The 13,439-nt window shown below is 48.4% G+C and overlaps 1 protein-coding gene across 6 annotated transcripts in view; it reads left to right on the forward strand.

Moving 5' to 3' along the window:
- The window catches only part of LARGE1 (LARGE xylosyl- and glucuronyltransferase 1), a 529,018-nt gene that overhangs the window by 467,916 nt on the left and 47,663 nt on the right, over positions 1–13,439 (forward strand). For all 6 annotated transcript variants that reach the window (XM_087448983.1, XM_087448982.1, XM_087448981.1 and 3 more), the window contains one exon: positions 6,661–6,816. In XM_087448983.1, coding sequence (XP_087305109.1) covers positions 6,661–6,816 — 156 coding nt within the window. The remainder of the gene's footprint in view (positions 1–6,660; positions 6,817–13,439) is intronic.

The following is a 13,439-nucleotide window of genomic DNA, read 5'->3' on the forward strand; positions in this document are numbered from 1 at the left end:
AGCCGGGACTGGCATGTAGGTCTGTCCCTCGTCCCTTTCCACCAGACATCGTAATCCTGAAGATGACAAGGAAAGGGATTTGTGAGACCCTCGTCCTTCTCATTGAAATATCAAACAAGGGGAGAACAGAGGGAGCTTAAACTCCTTCAGGAGAAAATGACAAGCTGTTTGGCCCTTCGACAAGGAAAAGGGAAATATGTTTCTCCAAGCTAAAGCCCACATTAATACAGCTTTTATAACTGATTTGCTGTAGACAGACAGAATGGGAGGATTACTGAGAATGTCATCATCATGATTTCCATTATTGAACCAAAGAGCAGCTATTGAATACTAACTACCTGCCAGGCCAGAAATTCACATTCCAATGCTGCCAGGTGCAGGCATGTAAATAAATAATTACAAGAGCATGCAATGAGTTCTCTGATAGAGTTAAGTGCCAGAGTCTATGGAGCACTGAGGAAGGATGCAGCAATGGCCTCAGATGTTATATCAGGAATGCTTACAATGAGAATCAGAAAACCCAATGTGCAGAGGCTTAAAATAAAATAGGGCGTCTGAATTTCTTACCTAAGAATTCTGGAGTAGGCAGCTATAAACACTGGCTTGTAGACAGCCATGTGTTGACCTCTCCCTCTTAGTCACAGGATGGCTGTCATAGTTCCAGTCATGACATCTCTGTTCACAATAGAAAGGTGAGTGGGGTGGGGGACAGATGGCACCTTATCTGAACCTTATTATTAGGAAATCAGATACATGCTTCCCCATGTATCTTTTTGGGCAGTCCTGGGTCACATGGCCACCCCAGCTAGGAAATCAGAGAATAGGATCATAATGATTAGCTTAGATGTTAAATGGATCATGATCCATTCACAGGAGCTGGGGACATTGTGACTACAAACAAAATTAATGTTCTATTAGGAATGAAGAATGGAGTGGAGAGAGAAAGATACTAGGAGGCAACCTTCTGCTATGAGTGGTCAGGGAAAGATTTACAGAAGAGAGGTGCATTTGAGCTCAGCCGTGAAGGATGAGGAGGCATTCATATAGTAGAAAAGAAGTAAGGATAGAAGTTTCCCCCTCCCTAGAATATCCTTACTGCTCCTCCTTCATATGCATATGCATATGCAAGGGTATTGAGTCCTGAAAGACAGGTCCAAGAAATACTAGGAAGTTCTTTTAGCCTGGAGATAGAGCTGGGATTGTAAGGGGGAACCAGTTTGCAACAGGCTTAACTAGCCGGCTAAGGAAGATAGATGTTACTCTCTGGGTCACAGAAAGTCAGTGGAGGTTTTGAGACAGAGACCTATTTTCCAAACACCCCTTATCCCAGTAACTTAGAGGACGTAAGGCCCATGTTCTTATTCACCTAGCATTTGCACACAGGCTCTGATTTCTAAGCACTTTTGCACCGTGACTTATTTTTATGAACTTTCTGGGTTCAAAGTACTTCAGAAGCCGAAGTTTTGGCTGAACTCTTTCCATATAGTCTTGCCCTTGTACTGAGGTCTTGTTTCTGCCTTTGGAATGCTTTTTCCTGCGCCCTTGATGGGTGATCGAGTTTCTCGTTTCTCCTTTAATCACGTTGACTTCCGCTGTCTTCCCAGATGATGCTTAAGTTTCCTGGACAGTAATCAATTTCTCTCAATTTCTCTGGCTCACTGCAGGAGGACTCCAAGTCTGCACACATACTCAGCCTTCACAGACATTTCAGATCCAATCAGATCACACCCATGGGCTCCCTGACGCCTGGCAGCTTCCCCAGCCCACCTGGTGTGCAACCTGGCTGCCTCCCTCTCTGCTTCCTGTGGAGCTTGATGTTCAGCCTGTGTGCCTGGGAAGTCCTGAATCACCCCGCAGCCTTTGTATCCCCGGGGGTGGGTGGGGTCCCTCTGTTTGGGAGGGAAAAGTAGGTTTCATTTCTGATCCTCTGATCTTCTGTAAATCTCATGTTCATTTCTGTAAACGAAGTCATTTAATGATTACAGACATGGGAGAAATAAGAGAGATTCCTAATGTCTCTGTCCCTTTGAGTTTGAATCCTGACTCCCCCACTTTCTAGCTGTGTAACTTGGGGCAATTTGCTGAACTTTCCTCACCTGTAAGATCTGATAACGAGAAGATCATTTATAGTGTTGAATAAAGAATGAATGAGCTATGACAAGTGGAGGGTTCAGAGCAGTGCATGGCAGATCGCAAATATCCCATATATGTTAGCTGCTAATGATAATAATTATTACTCTGCTCATGTGCCTCAGCAATTGGAATAAGTTATGATAAGTTTTCACCACAAGCCTCGCAGACTCACATGTACTTACTAGCTCCTCGCAAAAATCTATTTTGGGCACGTTCCTCAGTGTCAGTCCATCTCATGTGTGAAAGCTTGTCAGTAAATGTCATCCACACCACTAGCTTGCTGCCCCGAAGCCAGCAATGATGGGTGATTCTGTCCCTCCAGGGATGGGAAATGACGTTTTTCAGTAGTCAGACAAGCGCTGATCAAAATCATCAGCAGTACTAATCCTGATAATTATTGGAGTTTCAGCCACAGACATGTGGTTCAGCGGAAGGAGCAGTGGCCAGGGAGACAGAGCTGGGCTCGACTTCCCCTTCTGCTGTGTGACTCTGGGGGGCAAGTCACTTCCTCATCCTGGGCCTTGGTTGCTTTGTACTTGAAGTGGCCTGGCCTGGGAACAATTGCTAACAAGCTCTTTTTAGCAGCACATTATCATCCTTGTAATTTAAAATGGACAGTTGTGTAACGTCTGCCTCTCCCTCTAAGTTATAAGTTCCAGAAAGAGAGTCGTGATCTCTTATGTTCATCTCTGAATTCACAGCCCCTATCCATGCGTGGCACATAGTCGGTGCTCATTTTAATATTTGTTAAATGAATGAATGAGGTGCTAGAAAGAAAAAGATGTGGGAGCAAGATGGACCTGATTTTGTAATAGGTTTGGCTACTTACCAGCTGAGTGATCCTGCACTAGTCTCAGCATCAGGATTATCATCTGTAAAATGGAAATAATAACAGAAACAACCTTACTAGGTTGTTTTGAGGATTGAATGTGAACACACACACACACCCCTGGCCTAATGTGTAGTATATAAAGAGTATTAGATAAACGATAGCTGTGATTTATTTCTCTAGAGCCTAGCACAGGGGAATGGAGCATTCTGCCTTCTGATGATTAAAAACTAAGTAGGAAAAGGTAAATCTGAATATACATGAATAGACTTTAAGTGGGCTTCCCCGTCAGAGGGCAGCGGGTTGCAAAGGGTTTTCCAAAACCCCCTTGGCCTCTTAATGATCCACCATCCTCCGCCTCTACCTTCCTTAAACCGTTGCTGCTTTTTATAAAACAGCAGCACTTGTGCAGGCAATACACCACCCCAGATCCCTGGGCAGACACGGAACAGAATGAGACGTGATGGGATGAGAGATGGCCTGGAGTGGGTGGTGGGCGCCAGGAGCCCTGGGTGCTTGTGCTAGATAGCTCACCATGTGATCTTGGGCAAGTCACTCTGCTCTGTAACCTCACTCTCCTCACCTGTAAAGTGCTCAGCCCATTGACAGGGTCCACAATAGCACTGAGGAGGCTGGGGCTTAGGGCTTAGAGCTGGGTTTGCGTCCCAGCTCTGTAACTTACCAGCTTGAGATACGGGCCAGTCAGGACCATCTCCGTTTCATGGACAGTGGGATTCAAATGGGATCATTTGGAAGATTTAATGAGACAGTGTCTCCAAAGTGCCTGGCAGATTCATGCACAATAAGTTAAGATTTGTTTGCCAGGGGACCCATAGGCCAGCCCTTATTTTCACTGAGTTTAAGTTTCTCCCTGTTGAGAATGCCCAGGTTTCCTGAGTCAGATGCACATCCATCAGCCTTCCTGCCAGCTCAGCACTTGGGAGAATCTTTCACAGCGAAGACGTGATCCCCACTGGCTGTGAGTGACACCAGCTCGCATGCAGTTATTTTAATGCGGCCCAGGACCTTCTTGTGTCCGGGATGGGTGTATTCTCAGGACAGCGTCTTCCCTCTCGCACCCTTCAAAAGGCGCAGGAAGAGAACCACGTACTGCACACCCATCCTGCCCCGAAATGCAAGCACCGCCGAGGGGCCTCATTCCAGGGAGGGGCTGCTGGCCTCATGCGCCTTCTCTCGGGTGCTGAGTGCCTGCTTCCTTCCTCACTGCTGCAGCGGACTTCATGCTGGCAGGAGGGGAAAGGCGGGCGGGACACTGTAGTGCAGGCTGGTGGCCCCGTCTTTGAGCGGAGACGAGAACCCACGTCTTTGGAGCCACCCTGACATGCCGGCTCTGTGCTAGACATTCGTTTAACCCTCCTCACGACTTTGTAAAGTCGGGGTTACTGACCCCTGCCTTGCCCATGAGTAGAGTGAGGCCCCAAGAAATGAAACACGTTGCCCAAGGACGCACACGGCTGGTGAAGAGCACAGCTGGGATTCGAACTGAGGCTGGCCTGATGTCCCCGGTTCTTGCTCTGCTGTCACTCTGTTGCTGGTCACGGGAGGGCAGGGCGTGCGGTTTGGACCAAATAGGTTTCCTATTATTCACTGTGCCATGAGAGAGGGAACTGGCCTTGCAGAGCAGTACTTACCCAGCCAGCTTCAAGGGCTGTCCCTGCTGTACATCCATGGGACCCCGAGACAGAGGGAGATGGGTCTTCCAGACCCCTCTCTAGATGGCAGGCCTGTCCAGGCTCTTACACACAGAATGCGGGTGAAGGAGGGAGCCAGGAAGAGATTGAGCTCTGCACGCCTGGTCCCTTCCTCGGTCTCAACGCTCAGATGTGCTCTTCCTCCCGCCAGGGGAGGAGAGCAAGGGCATTAGGGGGCTGGAGAGGGAAGGTGAGAGCTCTCTTGTTTCCTCTGTAACGTGACAAAGCATGAAAAGGGAAGCTCTTGAAACCTGGCTTTTCCTATTCCCCGCAGTGTAGGGGAAGGAACATGGGCTTTGGAATCAGATTTATTCAGACTTAGATTTGAATCTCAGCTCCAACGTTTACCAGCTTTGTGGTCCCGGGCAAATTACTTCTCCACAGTTTCTTCATCTTTAAAATTGCATTCCTTGTTAGGGTCATTGTGAGGATTAAAAGAAGACAATGGATGTAAAACAATGTGGAGCAATGAAGTGTCCACTGGTAGACAGCTCCCCAGCCAAGGCGGTGAGGAGTGCCCACTGGAAATTCCAGCTGACCCGTCACTGGCGTCACCCTGCCACTTGCATCTTCTCCGTTATATTCAGAGTCATCCTCCTAAAACCCAGAGTTAGTCCTTTTACCCCTCCTCACAACTTGCCAGTGATGCGATCTGAGTTCTGAACATGGTCCCCACGCGGCCAGGCTCTCCCCTCGCTTACCTCTGCCGTCACATCTCCCACCCACCCCACCAGGCCTCTGCGCTCCAGCTGCAGCCTGTGACTTCTCATTTTCCAAGTGAACCATGCTGTCCCACGTGTCTTCCCTCTGCCTGGGTTGTGTCACCACCAACCCCTCTGCCCCCTGGCCCTGTCTCCCCAGGAAACTCCTGCTCATCCTTCAAGCCCCAGCACAGGCCTCTCCTTCTGTGATGCTTCTCTGAGCATTCTAGAGCTGCTGTTTCCTCTTGATTCTCCCTCCATTATTGCATTCTATTACCTGTTTATGGACATGTCTCCCCAGCAGACCATGAACGGGCCAAGGCAGACATTGCCAACAGGTGTCTCTCGCCATCTCCCAACTCGGTATACAGTAGGCACTTAATAGTCAGCATTTATTGAGCACTCATCCTACGCCAGGCACTACTTACAGGCTTTACATGTATAAACTAGTTGACTTCTCACAGCCGCTCAGTGAGACGGTGCATCCGTCAGTCTTGGCTGGAGGCAGAAACCATAGCAATTATTTGAACAGAGAATTTAATCTTTAAAAATGATAACTAGACATACGTGTTCACTTGGTAAGTAAAAAAGCAAAAGTAGAAAATTGCAGGAAACGGTTACCACCCCTGGAGCTGAGGGAACAGAGGGAAGAAGTGCAATTATGGTAACGGGGCGGGAACCCAGACCTCTGGGGCGGGGTGGCCAGGCAGCTGCAGAGGCAGCAGCGGTGGGCGGGGACGGGGACGGGAGGACGATGAAGCTGCTTCTGAGTGTTGGAAAAGCTGCAAGATGGATTTAGCTGCTGCTAAAGGAAGGCAGTGCCGCTGCCGGGGCGAAGACAGGAGGCTGGGGTGACGCTCAGAGGAACAAGCAGAAAAAGGGTTTGCAGGTCCCTGCCTCAGCATCTCAAAGTGAATTTGGAGCTGAGAGATGAAAGCTTAGACGCTGGCACAGGCAGGAGCTGTCATGATGCCCATTTGGCAGATGAGGAAACTGAGGCGCAGAGAGGTTAAGTAACTTGCCCAAGATTAAATGAGGACTTAGAGCAGAGCCAGGATTTGAACCTAGGCAGTCTGGCCTCAGGACCCTTGCTCTTAAGCACTCTACCGTAAATATTGGATGGATGGGTGGATGGATGGCGGGATGGAGGGACGGACGGACGGACGGATGGATGGGTGGATGGATGGATGGGCAAGCCCACAGATACTCCTCAGACCAGTGCCCAGCCACGCTTCCTGCAGGCACGAGGTGCCCCCTGCCTGACTGCCCTCTTGTCGCCTACCAGGTCATCCACTGGAACTCCCCCAAGAAGCTCCGAGTGAAGAACAAGCACGTGGAGTTTTTCCGCAACCTCTACCTGACCTTCCTGGAGTATGACGGGAACCTCCTGAGGCGGGAGCTGTTCGGCTGCCCCAGTGAAGCTGATGTCAACAGCGAAAACGTAAGTCACCCGCGGGCCTCAGCAGGGCCGGGGTGGCCCCTCTGCTGGTCTGCCGATGACCTCTAGCGTGCCAGCTCCGCGCCAGGCTCAGGGCCTGTCCGAGATGCGCGAGACGCCGTCCCTGCCCTGGGAGCCCACCATCTCGTGGGGAGATGGGCATGTCAACCGATCCTTCCCGTGCTCATCTCTGTGGATACAGAGAGGGTACCCTTGGCCCAGTCTAGGTCAAGTCAGAAGTGAGTTTCCAGGCAGAGGAACCAGAATGAGCAAAACCACCAGTCGAACAACAGAGACAGTGTCTCTCCATAGCTGGGAAGCTTGGAGGTCTTGGTGGATATGGTGGCATCCACATGGGCGACCCAGGATTCCGTGTGGCCAATGCATGCAGTAGCATCAAAGATTTTCACAATAACTGGCTCCTCTAGAGGTTAGCAAGGGTAGAGAAAGGGTTAGGTAAGTGGTCACACGCATAGCTAACATCTACTATATTTTCCTGTTTCTTCACTGTTCAGAATTTTTTTTCATATGCTGTATCTCATTTGATGCTCATAGAAACCTTCCTTTTTTTTCCCCAATTAGAGTTGAAGACATTGAAGCACAGAGAGGTTAAGCAGATTGCTCACAGTCACACAGCAAGCAAGGGGCAAAGTAGAGACTGATTTGAAGTTCTGAGGAGCAGGATGTGGGAAGCAGCACATTGTCGTGGAAAAATCAAGGCATGTGGGGTCAGGCTGACCTGGGTTTGGCTTGAATCTTTTCCAGTTAGTTACCACCTGTGTGACCTCAGGCAAGTGACTCAACCTCTCTGTGCTTCAGTTTCCTCAACTGTCAAACGTGGATGAAAAAGTGCCATAGGGATGTTTTGAGACTAAGTGAGAACTTGCATATAAAGCACCAAGCTCAGCGTCTGCCGTATGTTAGATGCTCGATAAATATTTGCTCCTTGACCCTTAGTATTAGATACAGAAATAACTGGTTCATTCAGTCAGTTAACAAACAGTTACTCAGGGTCTTCATATTCTGAACACTGAGTATTCATCAGTAAAGAAAGGACAGTGGTCCCTGCCCTCATGGTGCTGATATTCTGGTTGGGGAGACACAATTAATAACTACTCGAACTAACAGGAAAATGATCAGCCAGTGGCAAGTGCTACGTAGTGACATATTAGTCGGCAGCTGGCAAGCTCCACTGGTTTGGGGGGTCAGGGAGGGCTTCTCTGGGGAGGTGACGTTTAATCTGAGACCTGAATACAAGCAAGAGCCAGCCTTAGCAGAGCAAGAGATCGGCACAAATCAAAGCCACAGTGAGATCGTACTTCGTGCCTGTTGGAATGGCTGTTGTCAAAAAACAAAAGATAACGAGTTTGCGAGGACGTGGAGAAAGTGGAAGCTCGTATACTGTCGGTAGAATTGAAGTGGTACAGCCCCTATGGGAGCAGTACGGAGGTTCCTCAGAAAAGTAAATATAGAACTATCCAGTGGTCCAGCAATCCCACTTCTGGGTATATGTCCAAAGGAATTGAAATCAGGATCTCGAAGTGATATCTGCACTCTATGTTCACTGCAGCATCATTCACAATAGCCAAGATAGGGAAACAGAGTGTCTACTGACAGATGAATGGATAAAGCACATGTGGTATAGACACAATGGAATATTCTTCAGCCTTTAAAAAGAAAGAAATCTTACCATTTGTGACAACCTGGATGGACCTGGAAGACATGCTAAGTGAAATAAGGCAGTCACAGAAGGATGAATACTGCATGATTCCTCATATGTGAGGCATCTCAGATAGTCAGATATGGAGAAGTAGGCAGCAGAATGGTGGTTCCTGGGGATGGGGAGAGGCCGTTTTTGTTCAATGGGCATGAAGTTACAGGTATACAAGATGACTAAGTTCCAGAGATCTGCTGTGCAGCATGGTGCTTATAGTTAACAGTATTGTGCACTTCAAAGATTTTGAGAGTAGATCTTATGTTAAATGTTCTTACCACAAAAAGAAAAAAAACAGAGAAACTTTTGGAGTTGATGGATATGTTTATTGCTTTGATTGTGGTGATAGTAACATGGGTGTATACATATGTCCAAACTCACCATATTGTATACATTAACTGCGTGCAGTTTTTTGTATACCACTTATATACCTCAGTAAAGCTGGGGGGAAAAAAGGTCAAAGGAAGTACATTCCAGGTGGAGGGAGTAGGTGGTGCAAAGGCCCTGAGGCAGGGCAGGTTTGATGTGAGGAACTGAAGGATGGCCTTTGTGCCCAGGGGCTGGGAGGGGGAGGAGGGCAACAGGAGACAGTTGAGCAGCAGGTAGGCAGGAGCAAGTTTGGAAGGATGTTGTGAGCCAGGTTAAAGAGTCAGAATTTTGTTCTATTACTATTATTGTTCTTGTTTATATTCTTATCTTGGATGTCATGAGACACCTTCTAGGATCCCAGTGGGAGGGGAGGGCCCTGTGGAAGGTCTGGGGGCATGCACTCACCTGCCCTTTATCAGGATGACTGGCTGCAAGGCCACTCCTGCTCTCTGTCATTTGGCCCCCAAGTCACAGTGGAGTCACCCCTAGCTCCGGCCCTTCTCCGCATCACTCTCCATGCCTTTCTCAGTGTCTGCCCTTCTTTACCACTGACAACAGAGAAAAGAAAACCATTAAGCACTTGAACCCTGCCTCAGATTCTGGGAGGCACTTAGAGGTTTCAGCAAACACCGTGTTCTTCTGGTTTTTCCTACAGTTCTCTTTACTCAAGTCAGTATTTGTCATCATCATCAATATTTGAGAGCCCATTCGGCGCTTTTTTCCAACTGCTAAATGAAAGCTGTTCTCTGGCCTCTTTTTTTTTTTTTTCCTCCATGGAAGAGGCTCAAATAAAAAGCCTTGCAGGATGAAGCCATCAGTTAATCATCCGTATCAGTGAGTTCCCCTGGTGCGCTGTGCAGTGTCTTACCAAGTGGACTCCCTTTATAAGTGACTCACCAGCCTTTCCTCCCACCGACTTCCCCTGGTGGGTCATCAGGCGGGAGAGGTCGTCACTAGTCCTTCTTGGAATCTGTGACTGCGTTTATTTGCTCAGTAAGCACACATGAATGCCAGCCATCTGCCAGGCGCTGTGCAGGGCACTGGGGTTGAAATTAGAGGCTGACCCAGACCTGATACGTAAGTCACTTGCCACGTAACAAGTGTTCGAGATGCCAAGAGGGTGGTCTGTCCGGGTGCAGGGAGAGTCATGAACAAGAAGCAGTCTTCTCCGCACACCCTCGCCTTGCCCACCGTGCGGGAGCCCCACCCACCGCCTTTCTGTTCCTTCTGCGTTCCAGGCTCCCTCCCACGGGGCCTTTGTGCTTGCTTTAAACACCTGCCCCGAGGTGTTTAAACATCTCAAATGGGGCACCTTCAGAAACTTTCCCGGACCCTCCCCAGCCTCAAGTAACCTTTAAGTCTGTCTCTGTGATGTGCTCTATTTTCTTTTCAGCAGAGCGTACGCTGCCATCCACAATTATTTGGTTCATGTAGCCGTTGCTCATTTTGTCCTCACTATAAGACCAGAATATAAGACGGTTGCATTAGAGACATTGCCTGTACTGCTCACCTCTGGGGTCCCCTCTCCTAGAACAGAAGCAAGCGCATAGTAAGCACTTAACAAATATTTATTGAATGAATTGAACAAGTAAGAGAGAAGAGTGAGGTGCTAGGTAAAGGGCAGAGCAGTTGAAGAAGTAGCAAGTTAACAGAAAACGTGCTGGTAGTTTGCCTGCTAGAGCACAGGTGTTGGGAGGAGGCAAGAAGGAAGCTGACCGGAAGGCCTTGAAGGGCCTTGGCTGTGCTTACGAGTTTAGACTTTATCCTGCGGTGGTGAGGAGCCACCAAAGGGCTGTAATCATGGTCAGATTTACATTCTAGAAAAATCACGCCGTATAGAGAATAGGATGAAAGGGACAGGCTGGAGGCAGCGAGACCGCCTAGAGACCACTACTGAATCCCAGGCAAAAAGACGGCAGTGGGGCCCTGACCTGGGCTGCAGCAGTGGGGCTGCAGAGAACAGGTGGGCTGCTTTGTGGGCGCTAAGAACAGGGGAGCAGGTGCAACTAGCACTCAAAGCAGAGCAGCAGTTTCCGGTGCCCTGCGCCAGCCGGGTTCCTCTGGCTGAGCCTGCCCCCGGTGGCAGGGGCAGGGGTGGGGCAGGGAGGGAGTTTGTAACATCGCACCCCTGGAACATGTCTGTGTAGGGAGTTCCACCCCCCTGGGTCTTTGCAGCATGTCAAGTGTTATCTGCAAACACAACCAGAGGGAAAGGGTAAGATCTTGGATCCAGCCCAAAGCCGGATGCTCCCAGCTCTGTGGGAAGAGGTCATTAGAGCGTGACAAATACGCAGATGGTGGTAGTCTCAAAGAAATGAAGTCAAGAACCTTTTCATTGGATTGCAGGTCCCAGATGAGAAAGGGCTCGGAGGGCAGTGTCTAGGGCTCAAGACGCATTCATCCACTCGGCAGATAGTCTTTCAGATTGCCAGCCACAGGGCTAGTGATCCAAAGGAAGCATTGCAGATCGAACCCCTGCTCTCATGATCTGATGAGGGATGCAGACAAGCAGGAAGTGGTTATCCAGTGATAGCGCTGGAACAGTGGTGGTGCTTTGAGAGCACACGAGAAGGGCATTTCACACGCTGTGGGAGAGAGGGTACATCCGGGAAGACTTCCTGGAGGAGGTGAGATTTGAAGGATGAATAAGGAGGAGTGATGCGGTATGGAGAATGGACTTAGTGGTGGGGAGGGAGCAGCATGAGACCAGAAGTAAACATGAGCATGGCACATTCAGATTCAAATGAAGGCGATGTGAGAACTATAAAGGACTGCAGGAGTTCATTTTTGCATTATTATTTCTTCACTGGAGAGGGGACAGTGATGATAAGACTGAGCTCTCTAGTCATCCCAGATCACTCATTTAATTGACACATGACCTCAGAGAAGTCACGTGAATGCTCTGAGCCTCGGGGTCACCGTCTGATAAACGGGAACAGCGATCCTTTTGTCATAGTGTTTCATGGATAATTTATGTGAAATCACCAAAAACAGGACTCGGCACTAGGAACACAGTGTTCATTGAGATGCATTTTTTCAAAAACCGCAATGCCCAACCCATCTAATGTTGGATTCAAATCTGTTGTTCCACGAATGGGTTTGGGGTTTTATTAACATCTCTTCTAGGAAGGCCTGGCAGAGAGAGGAACCTACCAACCTACCGAGTCACTTAGAAGTCTGTCTGTAAAGCACGTGACGGGCTGTCCCGTTTGCTCTGCCTCAGACAATCCCAGGTAGGTTTTGCACCAATTAGGAGACTCCGGGTAGGAAGGAGAGGTCGTTTGGTTGGCCTTGCTGACAAAAAGAATGAATGAATGAATACGTATAAATATCTTTTAAAAAATAAAAATATTTATAATGAAAAAATAAATATATATATATATTCCATATATATACATGGAAGTCAGGAGATTCAACTCTTCAGTGAGAAGTGAAGACGTGAGGAGCTGGCCCCCATGTTAGAGCCCCTGTTTGGGTTCCTTGCCCTAGGACAAGACAGCTTAGTTTGGAGGAGCAGGCTCCAGCAGTGTGTTGCATGACAGTAGTTGATGGGACATAGCCACTTCTGTCCCACGGTTTATCTGGGCATCTCTCCCTGGAACCAGTAAGTTAATTTACATAATGCAGTCAGCATTCGGTAGGCATTAGTTATTATTATTTGGCTGAAGTAGGGATGGAGACTAGAATTCTATACATTGGCATTTCTCTCCCTTTTCCTCAGCAACCCATCCCCTCAAGTGTATCCAAGAAACCCTGGGACTCCACAGAGCACAGTTAGATAACCATGGATATTCTCCACCCCCTAATCCATACCAAAAGGCTTCTACAGCATCCCTAGCAGGCTTGCATCTGGCTTCTGCTGGAATCCTCCCAAAGACAGGGAGCTCACCACCTCCAGCAGCTTACGCCACTCTTGGAAAGCTGCAGATGCTAACCCCTTCTTCCCCATTTTGAACTGAAATCTTTCCTTCCGTTAATTTGATTTCTGTCGTCTGGAGCAGTGAAACGTAAGCACACGCCCTGTTGTCCCTGACAGGCCCCAGATAGTGTAGCATGTTCCCATACAGCGTGTTATTCACAAACATGCGACTCTCCCTGAGCCTTGTATTAATAGAATGATGCTTTATCATCAAGAGTGCCTTGCTCCACCTAAGGGAATTTTCCAGATAAAAGAAGCTCACCTTTTTAAATGCAAAGCCATGAAAATATAGGTATTTTAACCAATTTGGGTGGGAATCTTGCTAGAATACATGCCCTTCCTTTAGGAACCAAAGTATACTCAACTCAATTTACAATTTTCGATGACTCAGGTTGCACTGAGTGGGCTGAGGGGGCGGGAATTGGCCAGAGGAGAGAAGATGCTGTTTATCCTGGCAGGAAATGGCCTCAGACGCTTTACTGCTTGTTCTGCAGATTCCTTTCTGACAGCTGTCACTTTCAGTTTATCAGCTTCAGAACAACCCTTTCTGGGCTCACCTCCATGTTCATCCTTTCCCTCGCAGCCAGAAAAAGAAAAACCAATGGTATTGAAGTCAGAAAGACC

The sequence above is a fragment of the Ceratotherium simum genome, chromosome 25 (assembly GCF_057802395.1).
Source record: "Ceratotherium simum simum isolate JZ-2026a chromosome 25, ASM5780239v1, whole genome shotgun sequence".
NCBI lineage: Eukaryota > Metazoa > Chordata > Mammalia > Perissodactyla > Rhinocerotidae > Ceratotherium > Ceratotherium simum.